Source organism: Thalassophryne amazonica, chromosome 9 (genome assembly GCF_902500255.1).
Source record: "Thalassophryne amazonica chromosome 9, fThaAma1.1, whole genome shotgun sequence".
Taxonomy (NCBI): domain Eukaryota; kingdom Metazoa; phylum Chordata; class Actinopteri; order Batrachoidiformes; family Batrachoididae; genus Thalassophryne; species Thalassophryne amazonica.
The window spans coordinates 4728066-4750592 of NC_047111.1; the positions used below are offsets into that span (position 1 = coordinate 4728066).

The 22527-nt window shown below is 43.1% G+C and overlaps 1 protein-coding gene across 5 annotated transcripts in view; it reads left to right on the plus strand.

Annotated features, from left to right (window-relative positions):
• Positions 1–22527, plus strand: part of trpv1 (transient receptor potential cation channel, subfamily V, member 1) — a 50920-nt gene that overhangs the window by 25196 nt on the left and 3197 nt on the right. For all 5 annotated transcript variants that reach the window (XM_034177513.1, XM_034177511.1, XM_034177514.1 and 2 more), the window contains 8 exons: positions 22–320; positions 5394–5570; positions 5656–5811; positions 5886–5981; positions 6074–6144; positions 8941–9106; positions 9461–9527; positions 21866–22194. In XM_034177513.1, the coding sequence (XP_034033404.1) occupies positions 22–320; positions 5394–5570; positions 5656–5811; positions 5886–5981; positions 6074–6144; positions 8941–9106; positions 9461–9527; positions 21866–22194 (1361 nt within the window). The remainder of the gene's footprint in view (positions 1–21; positions 321–5393; positions 5571–5655; positions 5812–5885; positions 5982–6073; positions 6145–8940; positions 9107–9460; positions 9528–21865; positions 22195–22527) is intronic.

Genomic DNA, 22527 nt, shown 5'->3' on the forward strand with positions numbered 1-22527 from the left:
TCTGAGCTGTGTGGCTTTCAGGGGAGCTCCCGCTGTCACTGGCCGCCTGCACCAACCAGCCCGACGTGGTGGACTTCCTGATGGATAACGAGTACCAAAGGGCAGATGCAACGCAGACTGACTCTCAAGGCAACACAGTGCTGCACACCCTGGTGGCGTTGGCCGACAACTCCAAGGAAAACACGGACTTCGTCACCAACATTTATGACCGCATCCTCACCATCACCATCCGCCTGCACCCCAAGCTGCAGCTGGAGGACATCGAGAACAAAGACGGCCTGACCCCTTTGAAAATGGCAGCCAAGACTGGCAAAATTGGGGTAAACACTAGAGGTTGACATGAGTGCTGCATGGTACAAACGCTCAAAAATGTGCTCTCAGGAAAAAAATTTAAGGAATCCCCCAGTGTCACTGTCTCATGAGCAGAACACTAATTTGTATTTGTGACTTTTGTCTACAAATTAAAGATCTTTATTAATTGCACAACCGGGGAAAAACAATAACACAAGTCCACATTACATACAGAGTGGGCACAAGTAGTTTTGAACCAGGAACCTTCCGATTTCAAAGCATGCACACAAAGCACACCCAACTAAGTTGCACTTTAATTAGCTTGTTCCTTTATTATTAGAGGTTATTTTTTAAATATTTGATTCCTGTGAGAGCCATGTATAGATAATAACAATAAGAGCCCGACCGATATATCAGCCAGCTGATATTATTGACCGATATAAGCCCTTTTCAAAGTACTCACTATCGGCCGAAATTTTGCCGATAGAACGCCGATAATTTCTCAGAAACAGAACAGTTACTGAAATAATGTTTGTGTCGGCAATGTAAAATGTCCTTGCACCGTTTGTCCAGTAGATGGAGCTCTGACTCCATTCAACTGAGAGCTGCTTACACCCCTGCTTAAATGTGTTCATCACCGGCCCCGTAGTTCACCGTTCACATTGCACTGATCGGCTGACAAAAGCATACAAGTACGTTTATAAGGATCTATATCCTTATCCTGAACCTATATCTAAGTTGCAGCAACAAGAGGTACAAGATCAGATGTATTTCATAACTCTTTTTAAGGATATGTATTTGCTAAATTCACAAAGGTTTAATTCTTGATTGCATTTTTTGAACTTGAAAATTCTTCTCTGTTGTAAAGTTAATCAATATGAGGACAAAGCTTCAGCTTTTAGCTCATACCTTTTTTGTTAAGGGTCCAAAAAGAACATTTTATTCATTAAAAAAAAATAAAATATCGGCTGATTTATCGGCTATCAGCAAATCAGCCGATTTATCGATTATCTGCATTTTTTTCATCCAAATATCATTATCGGCATCGGCCTCGAAAAATCCATATCGGTCGGGCTCTAAAAGTCCCAGGGTCTCTCAAACCAAAAAAACAAAACAAAATTTATTCTCGCCATCTTTTTTGTGCCTCTGTAAAAATTATTTCACATCTCAGGAACTTGTAGTCATGCAGTTTTTATTCTATGTCACTATTTGCAATATACATATTTCTAAATGCTCAAATGGAATGTTTTGTCTGAAACTAAAGTGTTACCATGGTAACAGCCAAAACCCACAAACCTCTGCTGTTACTCTGAGGTGGGAGAACAGATCTCGTGACTCAGTTCCTCAGTCTCCTTAAGTTCCTCTTTAAGCCAAATTAAGCATTCTTCCTGTTTTTCCCCCCGAACACGTGTTTTGATCTTTGGCCCTAATGAAATGACTGTTCGATAACAAATTAGCAAAATGGTTTGCTTATAGTGAAAAAATGTGCCTGGATTTAATTAAGGGTGCAGGAGGATCCATAATTCACAGATGGGGAGCATCAAAGTGGGGCTGGCCACAGAGTCCTTGTCCAGCCTGGATTTGGGGGGTTGAGTTTGCGTAGCAGGAGTAAGACGTGCTGCAGAACGACCTCAGGGAGCTTTGGAGGATGGCGGTTGCTCCTGTAACTGATTTAATTAATTTAATTTATTTCAATTATATCGTGCCAAATCAGCAGCCGGTCTGCTCTGTGTCAGCCTGACCCCATCAGATCTCAGAAGCTAAGCAGTGCAGGACCTGGTTAGTACTTGGATGGGAGACCTCTTTGGAATACCAGCGGCTGTGTGTGTTGCTCCAGGTAAAACTGGAGTTTCGTCAGGAAGGGCATCCGGCATTAAACGTGTGCCAACTACCAATGCGGATCTGGTTGTATCCGCTGTGGCAACCCCGAACCACAAAACGGGAGCAACAACATATAGTGCCACAGGCGACAGTGGTAAGGAAAAACTCCCTCTGATGATATCAAGGAAGAAACCTCAAGCAGACCAGACTTAAAGGGGCGACCCTCTGCTTGGGCCATGCTACCGACACAATTGACAAAACAATTGACAAAACAATTTACAAAAATGAATATATAGGAAATTTTGCTGGTACACAGGACGGGAGGGTTGCAGAAGTAGACACCACTCCCATCTCTGGATGGAGCCACACCTCAAACAGAGAGAAAAAGACAGAATCAGGCATCGGAAAGACAAAAATACAGCATAATTTGTCAGCATTAAGCAACAACAAAAACAGAAGAAATACTAAAGTGATCACCGGCCAGTGAAGAGATGCCAAAATGGGTGTAATGTGGTCAAACTTTCTGCTTCCTGTCAAAAGTCTGGCAGCAGCATTTTGAACCAACTGCAGACCCCGAATGCTGGACTGCAGTAAACCAGAAAATAGAACATTGGAATAATCCAATCTAGAAGAGACAAACGCATGAATCAGGGTCTCAGCTTCAGCCATAGACAGTATGGGACGAATCTTTGCTATATTTCGCAGGTGGAAGAAAGCAGTCCACGTAATATCTCTAATGTGGAAGTCAAAGGACAACGTAGGATCAAAAATTACACCAAGGTTCCTCACTTTGTCAGTGTGATGTATGTCACACGAGCCTAGGCTAAGCATTAGCTGGTCAAATTCAATTAATCAATCAATTCAATTTTATTTATATAGCGCCAAATCACAACAAACAGTTGCCCCAAGGCGCTTTATATTGTAAGGCAAGGCCATACAATAATTACGTAAAAACCCCAACGGTCAAAACGACCCCCTGTGAGCAAGCACTTGGCGACAGTGGGAAGGAAAAACTCCCTTTTAACAGGAAGAAACCTCCAGCAGAACCAGGCTTAGGGAGGGGAAGTCTTCTGCTGGGACTGGTTGGGGCTGAGGGAGAGAACCAGGAAAAAGACATGCTGTGGAGGGGAGCAGAGATCAATCACTAATGATTAAATGCAGAGTGGTGCATACAGAGCAAAAAGAGAAAGAAACACTCAGTGCATCATGGGAACCCCCCAGCAGTCTAAGTCTATAGCAGCATAACTAAGGGATGGTTCAGGGTCACCTGATCCAGCCCTAACTATAAGCTTTAGCAAAAGGAAAGTTTTAAGCCTAATCTTAAAAGTAGAGAGGGTGTCTGTCTCCCTGATCTGAATTGGGAGCTGGTTCCACAGGAGAGGAGCCTGAAAGCTGAAGGCTCTGCCTCCCATTCTACTCTTACAAACCCTAGGAACTACAAGTAAGCCTGCAGTCTGAGAGCGAAGCGCTCTATTGGGGTGATATGGTACTATGAGGTCCCTAAGATAAGATGGGACCTGATTATTCAAAACCTTATAAGTAAGAAGAAGAATTTTAAATTCTATTCTAGAATTAACAGGAAGCCAATGAAGAGAGGCCAATATGGGTGAGATATGCTCTCTCCTTCTAGTCCCCGTCAGTACTCTAGCTGCAGCATTTTGAATTAACTGAAGGCTTTTCAGGGAACTTTTAGGACAACCTGATAATAATGAATTACAATAGTCCAGCCTAGAGGAAATAAATGCATGAATTAGTTTTTCAGCATCACTCTGAGACAAGACCTTTCTAATTTTAGAGATATTGCGTAAATGCAAAAAAGCAGTCCTACATATTTGTTTAATATGCGCATTGAATGACATATCCTGATCAAAAATGACTCCAAGATTTCTCACAGTATTACTAGAGGTCAGGGTAATGCCATCCAGAGTAAGGATCTGGTTAGACACCATGTTTCTAAGATTTGTGGGGCCAAGTACAATAACTTCAGTTTTATCTGAGTTTAAAAGCAGGAAATTAGAGGTCATCCATGTCTTTATGTCTGTAAGACAATCCTGCAGTTTAACTAATTGGTGTGTGTCCTCTGGCTTCATGGATAGATAAAGCTGGGTATCATCTGCGTAACAATGAAAATTTAAGCAATACCGTCTAATAATACTGCCTAAGGGAAGCATGTATAAAGTGAATAAAATTGGTCCTAGCACAGAACCTTGTGGAACTCCATAATTAACCTTAGTCTGTGAAGAAGATTCCCCATTTACATGAACAAATTGTAATCTATTAGATAAATATGATTCAAACCACCGCAGCGCAGTGCCTTTAATACCTATGGCATGCTCTAATCTCTGTAATAAAATTTTATGGTCAACAGTATCAAAAGCAGCACTGAGGTCTAACAGAACAAGCACAGAGATGAGTCCACTGTCTGAGGCCATAAGAAGATCATTTGTAACCTTCACTAATGCTGCTTCTGTACTATGATGAATTCTATTGATCTAGAATTGATGCCAATGTCTCATTGGACCAAGAACCATCATTTCAGTCTTATCAGAGTTTAAAAGTAGGAAGTTGCCAGACATCCAGCTTTTCACTGATCCAAGGCAATCTTCTAAGAATTTTATGTGGATGAGATTACCAGCAGTTATCGGCATGTATAACTGAGTATCATCAGCATAGCAGTGAAAGGTAATTCCAAATGCTGCAATATGTGCCCAAGGGGTGTTATATAAAGGGAGAAAAGCAGGGGGCCTAAGACGCACCCCTGTAGAACCCCAGATTTCATGTCACTAAGGTAACTGATCCAGTTGTGAGCTTCAACACTGCTTGCAGAATTCTTTCCTGAGTAGAAAACGTCTCACGTCTGAGCCCACAGAGCACCAGTGCAGTTGTTTCTTAGACATATTGTGTTATTTCACAATATGTCCAAAACACACCCATGACTAACTGAGTGACTCAGTATGACCTGTCTGTGTTCTGCGCCCTGGTTTGTGATCAGGTTGCATGTCAATATACGTAAATAGCAGTAGAGAGGTGTACAAGCCCAATTGCACTTGCACAACATGTACCATCTTTTTCACACGGTTCATCTGTTCTGATCATGAAAAAGAAGACTGCAGGTCATGGAACCTTGCCCTGTTACACCCAATTTGTGCTGACATCACACAATTAGATTATTTTGATATATTGAAACTCTGACATATGTGTGGTTTATTTCAGACATGCGACCAGTAGGACAAAATATTACCTGTGATCACAGAAATCTCTCTTTTCTTTGTTTTCTGCAGTTGTTCTCACACATTCTGAAACGTGAGTTCCAGGACAGTCACACCAAACACTTGTCCCGTAAGTTCACAGAGTGGATCTATGGGCCCGTCCACTGCTCTCTGTATGACCTCACCTCTGTAGATTCTTATGAAACAAACTCCGTCCTGGAGATTCTGGTGTACGGCAGCGACATTCCTGTGAGTCCCGGCGTTACAAGTCAGGATACAGAGACTGCTGTTGTTGTGCCGTTCGTGAACATTTTCTCTGCTGTGATCTTTTCAGAACCGACACGAGATGCTCCAGACAGAACCTCTGAGCCAACTGCTGGAGGAGAAGTGGAAAATGTTTGCAAGTCGAATATTTTTCTTCAACTTCATTGTCTACATCTTGTATTTGATGGTTTTCACAGTTGTAGCCTACAATAAGAAGGATGGACAGGTGAGTAGGTCCCTGCACATGGCGCCATGGTGACCACATTGACCTTGTGCTGATGTTTCTTCTGTGGTCTGCAGCTGTCGGTTCCGGTCGAGCACACGGCAGAGAGTTACCTGTATTTGTCAGGCCAGCTGGTGATGGCACTGGCGTCCTGCTTTTTCTTTTTCGTAGGGGTATGTGGGCTGCATTTCAATGTTTCGATCCAGTGTGTGATATCGCCACCTAGTGGAAGTTGTATTTTATTAATGGTTTGAAAAATTCTTAGATCATTGACATGAAGAGGAAACGACCAAAGCTGAAGACGCTGCTGATTGATGGATATTACGACATTCTTTTGTAGGTACTTTAGTTCATTTTGAGTGGTTTTGTTTCTGTAGCCCCAGTTTGTGAGAAACCCAGACCATCATGGAAATAATTTTAGAAAAATCTTTCGAATTTTAAAGCAGTGTGTCTCTAGAGACAGAGATAAATAACGTCTAAGAATATTGTTGGTGACATGGAGAAATACAGGGTAAAACAATCACTGAACATGTCACCATTTTTCCTCAGTAAATATATTTCTAAATATTACGATGAAATTTTCATCAGATGTCAGTAACAACCCAAATAATCCACACATACAAGGAAACCAAAACAAATAAGTACAGAAATTAAGTTATGTGACACAGGGGAAAAAATATTGAAGACGCGTACTTAAACTAATTTAATACTTTGTGTAAAAGCCTTTGTTGGTAATGAAGCTTCAAGATGCCTCCTGTATCAAGAAACTAGTCGCATAAGTTGCTCAGTTATGATTTTGGTCCATTCATTCACACAGAAACAGTCTTCAAGCCTTGAAGGTTCTGTGGACCTCTTCTAAGAACTCTGATCTTTAGTTTTTTCCATAGATTTTCTATTAGATTCAAGTCAGGTGATTGGCTGGACCATTCTTGTAGCTTTATTTTCATTCCCTGAAACCAGCAGAGAGTTTCCCTGACTGTTTGTTTGGGATCACTGTCCTGCTGAAATGTCCACCCTTGTTTGATCTTCATCATCCTGGTAGATGTTTCTCAAGAATGTCTGTGTACATGTTTGCATTCATCCTTCCTTTAATTATATGAAGTTTGCCAGTGTCAGATGCTGAAAAACAGCCCCACACCAGGATGTTCCACCTCCAAGCTTCACTGTTGGTCTGGTGTTTTTGGCCTGATGTGCAGTGACATTTATTCTGTGTATTGTGGCATGTGACCAGATTATATTTTCACAGGATTGTCTAAATTTTCTGCAGCAAACTTTAAACAAGCTTCAGCGTGGTTTTTCTTCAGCACTGGAGTCTGCTGGTTGAGTGCATTACTTATTGTTTTCTTTGAAACAGTTGTATCTGCTAATTCCGGGTCTTTCTGAAGCTCTCCACAAGTGGTCCTTGGCTCTTGGACAAGTCTTCTGATAATTGTTTTCACTCCTCTCAGTTGCAAGGAGCACCTGGGCGTGGCCGGTTTATGGTGAAATGATGTTCTTTCCACTTTCAGATTATGGCCCCAATAGTGCCCACTGGAACATGCAGCAGTTTAGAAATCCTAATGCCATCAGTATGTTTTGCAACAATAAGTGGTGAAGACCTTGAGAGAGCTCCTTGCTAAGAAACACCTTTTTATAGGCCATCAGTTGAGACTGAACCAGCTGATATTAATTTGCACTGACAAGGGGCAGGACTGCTTTCTAATTCCTGGTAGACTTCAGGCTAGTGTTTTAGCTTTCCATGCCTTTTTGCACCTCTCAAACTTCAGGTGTTGAATGCTTTTTTCTTATGTCATTCCATTTTATTACACATAATTTACTTCATGGACATCTACGGTTTGATTTCTTTATATGTGTGTACAGTGGTCCCTCGCTATATCGCGGTTCACCTTTCGTGGCCTCGCAGTTTCGTGGATTTTTAGTGCAATTTTGCATGCTTCTCTCTTTTTCTTTTTTTTTTTTTTTTTTTACAGCGCATTGTGTTCTGCGTCCTCATCAGGCGGGCCGGTCGGCATCACCGCGATTGCTCTCACTGCCTGTGGGCTTGGTAAGCGCTGCAGTGGGCCACTCACACCGCCCTACTGTCTGCTGTGCTGAGTTGCAGCCAAAATCTGGCAACAGGTCCAGAGACTACGCTTGCTGTTTTGATGCAGAGCACTCCAGCAGCCCGCAAGGATAGAATTCAGCAGCGCTGCATGGTCTCGTTAACCGCAGCCGCAGAGCTCCGTGGCCACTGAGAGAAGTTTGTTTCTTTTTAATGACTTGGATTCTTTGCGGGTCCCGCATCCGTCCTGCAACGGTAACACCGGAGGCAGTGAGCGAAGAAACAGCACGCGCATTGTGTTCTGCGTGTCTGTTTATAAGAATCTTCTCGCCCAGAAGAAAAAAGAGCGCCATCAACTACCCATAACTGTGTTCTTCACTCGGAAAAAAGACACCTGCACCGAGGTGTCTCTCAGTGGAAAAACGCGCTGCGGAGTGGGGCCAGGACGCAGAGGCGCGATCAGAGGAACTGTGAAATACTGGTCAGTCACTATTAATAATTTCTTATGTGTCCAACCTCGTAGGTTGATCGTTAAAATTAAATTTGTTACTTCTAAAAGCCATCATAATTATTTATAGGAAAAAGTTCTATTTTTATTTCTCAAACAAATGTTTGGGCCTGAAAACAGGTTTTGATCTTTGGTTTCATTTTATAATACTGGTCTTATTTTTCTACTAAGGTTTGAACTTAGTGTTTACACAGCAGAGAAAAGTGAGAAAATGTGTGTAGTGAGGGGTTTTACAGCCTTAAAACAACTATAATAATTGTAAAAAATAACACTGACTACTTCGCGGATTTCACCTATTGCGGGCTATTTTTAGAATGTAACTCCCGCAATAAACGAGGGACCACTGTATTATGTGGTTTGTTACTGACATCTGGTGAAAATTTCATGTCGGTAGCCCCTTTAGAAATATATTTACTGAGAAAAATGATGACGTGTTTAATAGTGATTTTACCCACTGTAAATCTTATTTAACTGCATGGGGAATATGTGTCCAAACATTTGGCTGGTACTGTATGTATATGTATGATTTCAGGTGCAGATTGTGAAACTGTAACATACATTATTGTTGGCCTGCTGCTGGTAGTTTTTTGCAGGCCATCCTGTTTCTGGTCTCGGCCGGTTTGTATCTGGGGGGGCGGCCGGAGTACCTCAGCTTTTTGGTGCTGTGTTTGGCTCTGAGTTGGGTCAATCTGTTGTACTTCTCCAGAGGAGACAAACACATGGGCATCTACAGCGTGATGATACAGAAGGTACGGACTGCTCGCACCACCTGTCAGTGAGTGCACATTTCACAGCATTCATGTATGAATGACAAACTGTGACGGCGAATGCTGCACCACCGTCAGCTGCACGGCTGTCGAAACCATTTATTGAAAACTGAACTTAATTCCTTAATTTTTTTTTCTTGCTCATAAACATTACAAGGTCCCGGTTCTTCATTTCTTCTGATTAGTCATTTAGAAACTTTTTAAAAACTTGTCATTTGGAATATTCGAAAACTTTAACCCACTGAAAATCTAACATGTTTCAGAAAACCTGAAATAAATCTTGTATCTGTTATTGTTTATTGTCACATCAAGTCTGACTGCTGCTTTTCCTTTCAGATGATCCTCAGTGACATTCTTCGGTTTCTTTTTGTCTATGTCGTGTTCCTCTTTGGATTCTCAGCAGGTATTTCATTCCTCTTCATTAAACAAGGACAGTAATCTCCACTCATCACATGCTCAGTTAATAATTTTTTAAATGTTTGTGCAGAGAATTGAACTACTACTTCCTGAACAGTTACACAATTCAATTTAATTCAATTTATTATATATATATATATATATATATATATATATATATATATATAGCACCAAATCACAACAAAGGTGCTTCACATGAGTAAGGTCTAACCTTACCAACCCCCTTATTAAGCACACAGGTGGCAGTGGTAAGAAAAACTCCCTCGGACGTTACTGAGGAAGAAACCTCAAGCAGACCAGACTCAAAGTTCCAAGGTTTTTACAGTTTTTACAAGAATTTCTTAACAAACAGAAGAGCAAAAAAAAAAAGAGTCCTTAATTGAACTAAAAAAGCAGTCCATCTTGGGTCTTTAATCTATCGGTGCCTGTGCCCAGTTCTGGTTAGGTCCCGAAGGAGTACGACTTCCAGTCATTGGTGCAACAGGCAGGGCATCAGTCCGGCACCCTGGGATGCAAGGCCAGCATTTGTTATTGGTGTTGTCAGTGCCTCGAACAGAGAGAAAAAGAGCAGAATCAGTTGGCCAGAAATAACTGCACCTGAGGCATTAATTCACCAGCGGTAAATCAACAGGGAAGCAGAGAGATTACTAAGTTAGCCTTGTGCTTCACCGACAGACCCAGAATTTAGATGACACAAATGTCACCTAAACCAGTAACAACTTGACAGGATCAGCAACAACAAGGTAACACTGTTAAAAAAAAAAAAAAAAAAAATCCTCAACTACAACCTGCATCAGTAGAATAGAATAGATGTTTATTGTCATTGCATTTCTGCAGTGAAATTCTGGTGGCACTTTCCAAACAGCTATACACAAAAACAACACAAATCAAATCAAATCAATTTTATCAAGTGGTGCATACAGAGCAAAAAGAGAAAGAAACACTCAGTGCATCATGGGAACCCCCCAGCAGTCTAAGTCTATAGCAGCATAACTAAGGGATGGTTCAGGGTCACCTGATCCAGCACTAACTATAAGCTTTAGCAAAAAGGAAAGTTTTAAGCCTAATCTTAAAAGTAGAGAGGGTGTCTGTCTCCCTGATCCGAATTGGGAGCTGGTTCCACAGGAGAGGAGCCTGAAAGCTGAAGGCTCTGCCTCCCATTCTACTCTTAAAAACCCTAGGAACTACAAGTAAGCCTGCAGTCTGAGAGCAAAGCGCTCTATTGGGGTGATATGGTACTATGAGGTCCCTAAGATAAGATGGGACCTGATTATTCGAAACCTTATAAGAAGAAGAATTTTAAATTCTATTCTAGAATTAACAGGAAGCCAATGAAGAGAGGCCAATATGGGTGAGATATGCTCTCTCCTTCTAGTCTCCGTCAGTACTCTAGCTGCAGCATTTTGAATTAACTGAAGGCTTTTCAGGGAACTTTTAGGAGAACCTGATAATAATGAATTACAATAGTCCAGCCTAGAGGAAATAAATGCATGAATTAGTTTTTCAGCATCACTCTGAGACCTTTCTAATTTTAGAGATATTGCGCAAATGCAAAAAAGCAGTCCTACATATTTGCTTAATATGCTCATTGAAGGACATATCCTGATCAAAAATGACTCCAAGATTTCTCACAGTATTACTAGAGGTCAGGGTAATGCCATCCAGAGTAAGGATCTGGTTAGACACCATGTTTCTAAGATTTGTGGGGCCAAGTACAATAACTTCAGTTTTATCTGAGTTTAAAAGCAGGAAATTAGAGGTCATCCATGTCTTTATGTCTGTAAGACAATCCTGCAGTTTAGCTAATTGGTGTGTGTCCTCTGGCTTCATGGATAGATAAAGCTGGGTATCATCTGCGTAACAATGAAAATTTAAGCAATGCTGTCTAATAATACTGCCTAAGGGAAGCATGTATAAAGTGAATAAAATTGGTCTTAGCACAGAACCTCGTGGAACTCCATAATTAACCTTAGTCCGTGAAGAAGACTCCCCATTTACATGAACAAATTGTAATCTATTAGATAAATATGATTCAAACCACTGCAGCGCAGTGCCTTTAATACCTATGGCATGCTCTAATCTCTGTAATAAAATTTTATGGTCAACAGTATCAAAAGCAGCACTGAGGTCTAACAGGACAAGCACAGAGATGAGTCAGTCCACTGTCTGAGGCCAAAAGAAGATCATTTGTAACCTTCACTAATGCTGTTTCTGTACTATGATGAATTCTAAACCCTGACTGAAACTCTTCAAATAGACCATTCCTCTGCAGATGATCAGTTAGCTGTTTTACAACTACCCTTTCAAGAATTTTTGAGAGAAAAGGAAGGTTGGAGATTGGCCTATAATTAGCTAAGATAGCTGGGTCAAGTGATGGCTTTTTAAGTAATGGTTTAATTACTGCCACCTTAAAAGCCTGTGGTACATAGCCAACTAATAAAGATAGATTGATCATATTTAAGATTGAAACATTAATTAATGGTAGGGCTTCCTTGAGCAGCCTGGTAGGAATGGGGTCTAATAGACATGTTGATGGTTTAGAGGAAGAAACTAATGAAAATAACTCAGACAGAACAATCGGAGAGAAAGAGTCTAACCAAATACCGGCATCACTGAAAGCAGCCAAAGATAACGATACGTCTTTGGGATGGTTATGAGTAATTTTTTCTCTAATAGTTAAAATTTTATTAGCAAAGAAAGTCATGAAGTCATTACTAGTTAAAGTTAAAGGAATACTCGGCTCAATAGAGCTCTGACTCTTTGTCAGCCTGGCTACAGTGCTGAAAAGAAACCTGGGGTTGTTCTTATTTTCTTCAATTAGTGATGAGTAGTAAGATGTCCTAGCTTTACGGAGGGCTTTTTTATAGAGCAACAGACTCTTTTTCCAGGCTAAGTGAAGATCTTCTAAATTAGTGAGATGCCATTTCCTCTCCAACCTACGGGTTATCTGCTTTAAGCTGCGAGTTTGTGAGTTATACCACGGAGTCAGGCACTTCTGATTTAAGGCTCTGTTTTTCAGAGGAGCTACAGCATCCAAAGTTGTCTTCAATGAGGATATAAAACTATTGACGAGATAATCTATCTCACTCACAGAGTTTAGGTAGCTACTGTGCCCTGTGTTGGTATATGGCATTGGAGAACATAAAGAAGGAATCATATCCTTAAACCTAGTTACAGCAGTTTCTGAAAGACTTCTAGTGTAATGAAACTTATTCCCCACCGCTGGGTAGTCCATCAGAGTAAATGTAAATGTTATTAAGAAATGATCAGACAGAAGGGGGTTTTCAGGGAATACTGTTAAGTCTTCAATTTCCATACCATAAGTCAGAACACGATCGAAGATATGATTAAAGTGGTGGGTGGACTCATTTACATTTTGAGCAAAGCCAATCGAGTCTAACAATAGATTAAATGCAGTGTTGAGGCTGTCATTCTCAGCATCTGTGTGGATGTTAAAATCACCCACTATAATTATCTTATCTGAGCTAAGCACTAAGTCAGAGAAAAGGTCCGAAAATTCACAGAGAAACTCACAGTAACGACCAGGTGGATGATAGATAACAACAAATAAAACTGTTTTTTGGGACTTCCAATTTGGATGGACAAGACTAAGAGTCAAGCTTTCAAATGAATTAAAGCTCTGTCTGGGTTTTTGATTAATTAATAAGCTGGCGTGGAAGATTGCTGCTAATCCTCCGCCTCGGCCCGTGCTACGAGCGTTCTGGCAGTTAGTGTGACTCGGGGGTGTTGACTCATTTAAACTAACATATTCATCCTGCTGTAACCAGGTTTCTGTAAGGCAGAATAAATCAATATGTTGATCAATTATTATATCATTTACTAACAGGGACTTAGAAGAGAGAGACCTAATGTTTAATAGACCACATTTAACTGTTTTAGTCTGTGGTGCAGTTGAAGGTGCTATATAATTTTTTCTTTTTGAATTTTTATTCTTAAATAGATTTTTGCTGGTTATTGGTGGTCTGGGAGCAGGCACCATCTCTACGGGGATGGGGTGGGTAATGAGGAGATGGCAGGGGGAGAGAACCTGCAGAGAGGTGTGTAAGACTACAACTCTGCTTCTTGGTCCCAACCCTGGGTAGTCACGGTTTGGAGGATTTAATAAAATTGGCCAGATTTCACAACAAAATTGGGAGATTGACACAACAGCAGCTTAAAAAAAAAACAAATAACGAACAGCTTCACAGGGCGGCAAGACCTTCTTAAAATACCAAAAAAAAAGTGCTTAATAATTTTTTTAATGCTTAGTGAGGTGGGATAGTTTTAGGTATGTAAACAGACTATGTTATTTATTGCACATGTTGATATCCATCCATCCATCTATCCATTTTCTTCTGCTTTATCCCGAGTCGGGTCGCAGGGCAGCAGCTCAAGCAAAGCCACCCAGACCTCCCGATCAACACACACCTCCCCCAGCTCCTCCGGGGGAACCCCGAGGCGTACCCAAGCCAGCCAAGAGACGTAGTCCCTCCAGCGTGTCCTGGGTCTTCCCCAGGGCCTCCTCCCGATGGGACATGCCCGGAACACCTCTCCAGCGAGGCGTCCAGGGGGCATCCGGAAAAGATGCCCGAGCCACCTCAGCTGACTCCTTTCAACGTGGAGGAGCAGCAGCTCGACTCCGAGCTCCTCCCGAGTGATCAAGTTCCTCACCCTATCTCTAAGGGAGCACCCTGCGGAGGAAACTCATCTCAGTGGCTTGTACTTGCGATTTCGTTCTTTCGGTCATGAGCCAAATCTCATGACCATAGGTGAGGGTCGGAACATAGATCGGAACGTAGATCAATCGGTAAATCGAGAGCTTTGCCCCCCTACTCAGCTCTCGCTTCACCACGACGGTCCGATACAGCGACCGCATCACTGCAGACACTGCACCGATCCATCTGTCGACCTCACGCACCATCCGTCCCTCGCTTGTTAACAAGACCCCGAGATACTTAAACTCCTCCACTTGAGGTAAGGACACTCCACCGACCTGAAGAGGGCAAGGCACATTTTTCTAGTTGAGAACCATGGCCTCGGATTTGGAGGTGCTGATTTTCATCCCGAACGCTTCACACTTGGCTGCAAACTGCCCCAGTGCACACTGAAGGTCCTGATTTGACGAAGCCAACAGAACCACATCATCCGCAGACAGCAGAGATGAGATTCTGTGGTTCCCAAACCGGACCCCCTCTACACCCGGGCTGCACCTAGAAATTCTGTCCATAAAGATAATGAACAGAACCGGTGACAAAGGGCAGCCCTGGCGGAGGCCAATGTGCACTGGAAACAGGTTTGAATTACTACCAGCAATGCGATCCAAGCTCCTGCTGTGGTTGTACAGGGACCGGATAGCCCTTAGCAAAGGACCCCGGACCCCATACTCCCGGAGCACCCCCCACTTGGTGCCCCGAGGAACACGGTCGAACGTCTTCTCCAGATCCACAAAGCACATGTGGACTGGTTGGGTGAACTCCCATCAACCCTCAAGCACCCGATGGAGTGTGTAGAGCTGGTCCAGTGTATCGCAACCAGGACGAAAACCACACTGCTCCTCCTGAATCCGAGGTTTGACTATCGGTCGAATTCTCCTCTCCAGTACTCTGGAATAGACCTTACCGGGGAGGCTGAGGAGTGTGATCCCCCTGTAGTTGGAACACACCCTCCGGTCCCCCTTCTTAGACAGAGGGCCCACCACCCCAGTCTGCCAATCCAGAGGCATTGTCCCCAACCGCCACGCGATGTTGCATTGGCGTGTCAACCAAGACAGTCCCACAACATCCAGAGACTTAAGGTACTCAGGATGGATTTCATCCACCCCCAGGAGCTTTGCCACCGAGGAGCTTTTTGACCACCTCGGTGACTTCGGCCTGGATGATGGATGAGTCAATCAATCAATCAATTTTTTTATATAGCGCCAAATCACAACAAACAGTTGCCCCAAGGCGCTTTATATTGTAAGGCAAGGCCATACAATAATTGTGTAAAACCCCAACGGTCAAAACGACCCCCTGTGAGCAAGCACTTGGCTACAGTGGGAAGGAAAAACTCCCTTTTAACAGGAAGAAACCTCCAGCAGAACCAGGCTCAGGGAGGGGCAGTCTTCTGCTGGGACTGGTTGGGGCTGAGGGAGAGAACCAGGAAAAAGACATGCTGTGGAGGGGAGCAGAGATCGATCACTAATGATTAAATGCAGAGTGGTGCATACAGAGCAAAAAGAGAAAGAAACAGTGCATCATGGGAACCCCCCAGCAGTCTACGTCTATAGCAGCATAACTAAGGGATGGTTCAGGGTCACCTGATCCAGCCCTAACTATAAGCTTTAGCAAAAAGGAAAGTTTTAAGCCTAATCTTAAAAGTAGAGAGGGTGTCTGTCTCCCTGATCTGAATTGGGAGCTGGTTCCACAGGATAGGAACCTGAAAGCTGAAGGCTCTGCCTCCCATTCTACTCTTACAAACCCTAGGAACTACAAGTAAGCCTGCACTCTGAGAGCGAAGCGCTCTATTGGGGTGATATGGTACTACGAGGTCCCTAAGATAAGATGGGACCTGATTATTCAAAACCTTATAAGTAAGAAGAAGAATTTTAAATTCTATTCTAGAATTAACAGGAAGCCAATGAAGAGAGGCCAATATGGGTGAGATATGCTCTCTCCTTCTAGTCCCCGTCAGTACTCTAGCTGCAGCATTTTGAATTAACTGAAGGCTTTTTAGGGAACTTTTAGGACAACCTGATAATAATGAATTACAATAGTCCAGCCTAGAGGAAATAAATGCATGAATTAGTTTTTCAGCATCACTCTGAGACAAGACCTTTCTGATTTTAGAGATATTGCGTAAATGCAAAAAAGCAGTCCTACATATTTGTTTAATATGCACTTTGAATGACATATCCTGATCAAAAATGACTCCAAGATTTCTCACAGTATTACTAGAGGTCAGGGTAATGCCATCCAGAGTAAGGATCTGGTTAGTGGAACTCCATAATTAACTTTAGTCTGTGAAGAAGATTCCCCATTTACATGAACAAATTGTAATCTATTAGACAAATATGATTCAAACCACCGCAGCGCAGTGCCTTTAATACCTATGGCATGCTCTAATCTCTGTAATAAAATTTTATGGTCAACAGTATCAAAAGCAGCACTGAGGTCTAACAGAACAAGCACAGAGATGAGTCCACTGTCCGAGGCCATAAGAAGATCATTTGTAACCTTCACTAATGCTGTTTCTGTACTATGATGAATTCTAAAACCTGACTGAAACTCTTCAAATAGACCATTCCTCTGCAGATGATCAGTTAGCTGTTTTACAACTACCCTTTCAAGAATTTTTGAGAGAAAAGGAAGGTTGGAGATTGGCCTATAATTAGCTAAGATAGCTGGGTCAAGTGATGGCTTTTTAAGTAATGGTTTAATTACTGCCACCTTAAAAGCCTGTGGTACATAGCCAACTAACAAAGATAGATTGATCATATTTAAGATCGAAGCATTAAATAATGGTAGGGCTTCCTTGAGCAGCCTGGTAGGAATGGGGTCTAATAAACATGTTGATGGTTTGGATGAAGTAACTAATGAAAATAACTCAGACAGAACAATCAGAGAGAAAGAGTCTAACCAAATACTGGCATCACTGAAAGCAGCCAAAGATAACGATACGTCTTTGGGATGGTTATGAGTAATTTTTTCTCTAATAGTTAAAATTTTATTAGCAAAGAAAGTCATGAAGTCATTACTAGTTAAAGTTAAAGGAATACTTGGCTCAATAGAGCTCTGACTCTTTGTCAGCCTGGCTACAGTGCTGAAAAGAAACCCGGGGTTGTTCTTATTTTCTTCAATTAGTGATGAGTAGAAAGATGTCCTAGCCTTACGGAGGGCTTTTTTATAGAGCAACAGACTCTTTTTCCAGGCTAAGTGAAGATCTTCTAAATTAGTGAGACGCCATTTCCTCTCCAACTTACGGGTTATCTGCTTTAAGCTACGAGTTTGTGAGTTATACCACGGAGTCAGACACTTCTGATTTAAAGCTCTCTTTTTCAGAGGAGCTACAGCATCCAAAGTTGTCTTCAATGAGGATGTAAAACTATTGACGAGATACTCTATCTCCCTTACAGAGTTTAGGTAGCTACTCTGCACTGTGTTGGTATATGGCATTAGAGAACATAAAGAAGGAATCATATCCTTAAACCTAGTTACAGCGCTTTCTGAAAGACTTCTAGTGTAATGAAACTTATTCCCCACTGCTGGGTAGTCCATCAGAGTAAATGTAAATGTTATTAAGAAATGATCAGACAGAAGGGAGTTTTCAGGGAATACTGTTAAGTCTTCTATTTCCATACCATAAGTCAGAACAAGATCTAAGATATGATTAAAGTGGTGGGTGGACTCATTTACTTTTTGAGCAAAGCCAATAGAGTCTAATAATAGATTAAATGCAGTGTTGAGGCTGTCATTCTCAGCATCTGTGTGGATGTTAAAATCGCCCACTATAATTATCTTATGTGAGCTAAGCACTAAGTCAGACAAAAGGTCTGAAAATTCACAGAGAAACTCACAGTAACGACCAGGTGGACGATAGATAATAACAAATAAAACTGGTCCACCTCTGTGTCCCCAGTCTCTGCTTCCTCTTCGGAAGACGTGACGATGGGATTGAGGAGATTCTCGAAGTATTCCTTCCACCGCCCGACAACATCCCCATTCAGTGTCAAGAGACCTGCTTCCGCCTCCTGAGGCATCGGACGGTTTGCCAGAATTTCTTTGAGGCCGGCCAATGGTCCTCCTCCATGGCCTCCCTGAACTCCTCCCAGACCCGAGTTTTTGCCTCTGCGACCGCGCGGGCTGCAGCACGCTTGGCCTGCCAGTATCTGTCAGCTGCCTCCGGGGTCCCACTTACTAACAAAGACAAGTAGGACTCCTTCTTCAGCTTGATGGCATCCCTTACTTCCGGCGTCCACCACCGGGTTCGGGGATTGCTGCTGCGACAGGCACCAGAAACCTTGTGACCACAGCTACGAGCGACCACATCGACAGTGGAGGTGGGGAACATGGTCCACTCTCCAACCTCCCCCGGGATCTGGGAGAACCTCTCCCAGAGGTGGGAGTTGAAGACCTCACTGACACAGGGTTCCACCAGTCGTTCCCAGCAGACCTTCACAATACGTTTGGGCCTGCCAGGTCTGACCGGCTTCCTCCCCTCCCAGTGGATCCAACTCACCAACAGATGGTGATCGGTCGACAGCTCAGACCCTCTCTTTACCCAAGTGGGCTAAGGCCCGACCACCAGGCGCTCGCGCACAAGCCCCAAACCCAGGCCTGGCTCCAGGGTGGGGCCCCGGCTCTGCCATACCGGGCGACGTCTCGGTCCTTCATTTTGTACTAGTCATGGGAGCTTCTGAACTGTCCTTAGTCTGACCCATCACCTAGGACCTGTTTGCCTTTGGCAACCCTACCAGGGGTATAAAGCCCACGACAACATAGCTCCTAGGATCATCTGGGTACATAAACTCCCCTACCACGATAAGGTGGCAGTTCGGGGGGAGCTATGTTGATATCCGTTACTGAATTTTTGTGTTTGTGGGAGGGGGACGGGGTGGGGTCATGAGGCTACAGCTCTGGGGAAAAAGCAGTTCCTTAGCCCATTAGTCTGTCCTTATAGTGTGGTACCTCTTCCCCAACAACAGAGCAGCAAACATGGAATGTCTCAGGTGGCTGTTATTCTTGCAGATGGCCAATGCTTTCGTCTGTAAGCGCTCAACATACACAGAGTCTAAGTCCGGGTGCTCAGTTCCTACAATCCTCTGAATGGACACAACCAGGAAATGATTATTAGGGCACAAGTACCAGCAATGTCCACCGGAGGGCACCCTGTGCAAGTAACTTGATTCTATATAACGATGACGACTGAACGACTTGGCTGTTTTTGTGGTGCTCTCCATGGACTTGGGAAATTTAATACACACATTATAGTCCAGGGGGCAAGCAGGTTTTCAGTACCACTTTAGGGTACAAAACACCACTTACAGTCCACCCTCAGTGTATCATAGCTATCACAAAATGTATGTTGGCCATCCAAGGGTGGCAGCTGCAGTCAGGTAGGGGTCAATAAAGATTTAGACTTCTTCCTGCGGCTGCTCCCATTATGGGGCGCCACAGCAGATGGATCGTTTCCATCTCACCCTATCCTCTGTAACTTCCTCTGTCACACCAACCATCTGCATGTCCTCCCTCAGCACATCCATAAACCTCCTCTTTCCCCTCCCTTTTGTCCTCTTGCTTGGTGGCTCCATCCTCAGCATCCTTCACCCTATATACCCTGTGTCCCTCTGTATATGTCCAAACCATCTCAAGCTCACTTCTCTAACTTTGTCTCCACACTGTCCCACCTGAGCTGTCGCTCTGATATGTTCATTCTTAATCCTGTCCATTCTTGTCACATCTTCAGCTCTGCCTCTTTCTTTTAGTTAATGACCGTCTCTAATCAGTCTCAACAATACAGTGAGGCAAATAAGTAGCTGGTCTCACTGCTGTCTTGTAAACTTTCCCCTTCACTCTTGAAAATATTCTAAGGGTGTCACTCCTGCCACCTTTCTCCACCCACTCCACCCTGCCTGCACTCTCTTCTTCACCTCTCTACCACACTCTCCATTACTTTGGACAATTGACCCCAAGTATTTAAGCCGATCTACTTTCACCACCTCTGCTCCACTGTTCCTCTGGGCTCCCTCTCATTCACACATGTACTCAGTCTTGCTCCTACTGACTTTCATTCCCCTGCTCTCCAGAACGTATCTCCACATTTCCAGACTAGACTCAACCTGCTCTCCACTCTCACTACAGATCACACTGTCATCTGCAAACATCACTCCATGGAGACTCCTGTCTGATCTCATGTGTCAACCTGTCCATCACCATTGCAAACAAGAAAGGACTCAGAGCTGATCCTTGGTGTAATCCTACCTCCACCTTGAATGGATCTGTTGCTCCTAATGCGCAATTCATCCCTGTCACTCTATCCTTGTACATGTCCTGTACTACCCTCACATACGTTTCTGCCACTCCAGACTTCCTCATGCAGTACTATGACTCTTCTCTTGGCACCCTGTCATAAACTTTCTCTAAATCCACAAACACAGAATGTAACTCCTTCTGGCCTTCCATATACAGTGCATGTGTGAATGTCCTTGAGTGACCCAGCCAGAGCCCAGACCTGAATCTGATTGAACATCTCTGGAGAGATCTGAAAATGGCTGTGCACCAACGCTCCCCATCCAACCTGATGGAACTTGAAAGGTGCTGCAAAGAGGAATGGACAAAACTGGCCAAAGATAGGTGCACCAAGCTTGTGATATCATATTCAAGAAGACTTGAGGCTGTAATTGCTGCCAAAGGTGCATCAACAAAGTATTGAGCAAAGGGTGTGAATACTTATGTACAAGTGATTTATTTTAGTGAATTTGTGATTTTTTTTTTTTTTTTTTTTTTAAATAATTTTTCATGTTGTCATTATGGGGTGTTGTGAGTAGAATTTTAAGGGGAAAATTTTGAATAAGGCTGGTTTAACAAAAAATGTGGAAGAAGTGAAGTGCTCTGAACACTTTCTGGATGCACTGTATGTTACAGTATGATTGGAGCATTTTTCAATTTTGACCCCTGTGGAGTTCTTCACTGACCCCGTCCTAGCTCCAGCTGTCACCATGGGATGTGTAGGCCATGGTACACTGAGGCTGGATTGTAAGTGTTGTTTCGTACCCTTAAGGGGTACTGATTAGGTCAAAATTGACTACTGGCTCATGGACGATTACATTTGCACCTGGGTGTGGCGAGCGGCCTCCACAGCGCCCCCATATGTCATAGAGGGTTGTGCCTGGTCTATAGTTTGTGTAGTTTGACACATTGTGTTTGCATCATTAAGACAGTTTATCGGATTGAGGTCATATTTGGCACATGTGATGTAAACAAATGCTGATTTTAAATTTCATAGAGATTTTGGACATTTTGCAAGGTGCTAAAATGGCTGAACAATGAATTAATGTATGGAAAAAATAAATCTAATAAAGTCGCCGTGCATTGCTGGACACGGATCAGACCTCATTAGGTTATAGTGACGGCTACACACTCAGACTGACTATTTACATTTATTAAAAACCAGTCGGACAGATCCAGAAAATAAGAGTCCAATCACAATGATAGCACTTTTTCCTTTACCTTTAAAATGGGTATGGTGGTGCTTTGGCTGAGGTTTGCGCTCGTGTGAGTGCCCTTCTGATTTAGATCAGAAGCCTGACTAGCTGTAAACCTTTAACGGTCTTGTTCTGCCTCACAGCCGTGGTCACTCTGCTCATTGAGCCTGAGAAGAAGAACATCACGCCGACACAGAAGTCCCGCATTTTTAGTACCACTGGCCCCGGCGAGGAGTGCGTCAAACCCACGTTCAGGGACATCTCCTACACCACGCTGCAGCTCTTCAAGTTCACCATTGGTATGGGTGACATGGAGTTCACAGAGGGCTACCAGTACAAGGTGGTGTTCTACATCCTCCTGATCGGCTACATCATCCTCACCTACATCCTGCTGCTCAACATGCTCATCGCCCTCATGAACCGCACCGTGGAGAAGATCACCATGGAGAGCGCCAGCATCTGGAAGCTGCAGGTGGAGCATCAAGCAGACACAAAAAGGGACACGAATCTCCTCACACGGGGTTCAGTGATCGATTACTTACCGGGGTCAAATTCCTGTAAGAACAGTGTTTTATTCAGTACAGCCATCGACATCAATGTTTAACAAAGGTGGAAGATGCTTTCAGCACATTGAAACTTTATTAAATATTCATACAATAAATCCACAATTTTACTCATTTGCCACGTGAAAGTCACAAGGTGGATTTATTTTTATATCTGACTGGATTCTGCTGGCTGGTCTGTAAAGACCCCTCGTAGTGTTAATTCTCTTATCTGAAGCCAGAGGGAAGACGAGTGCTGGAAG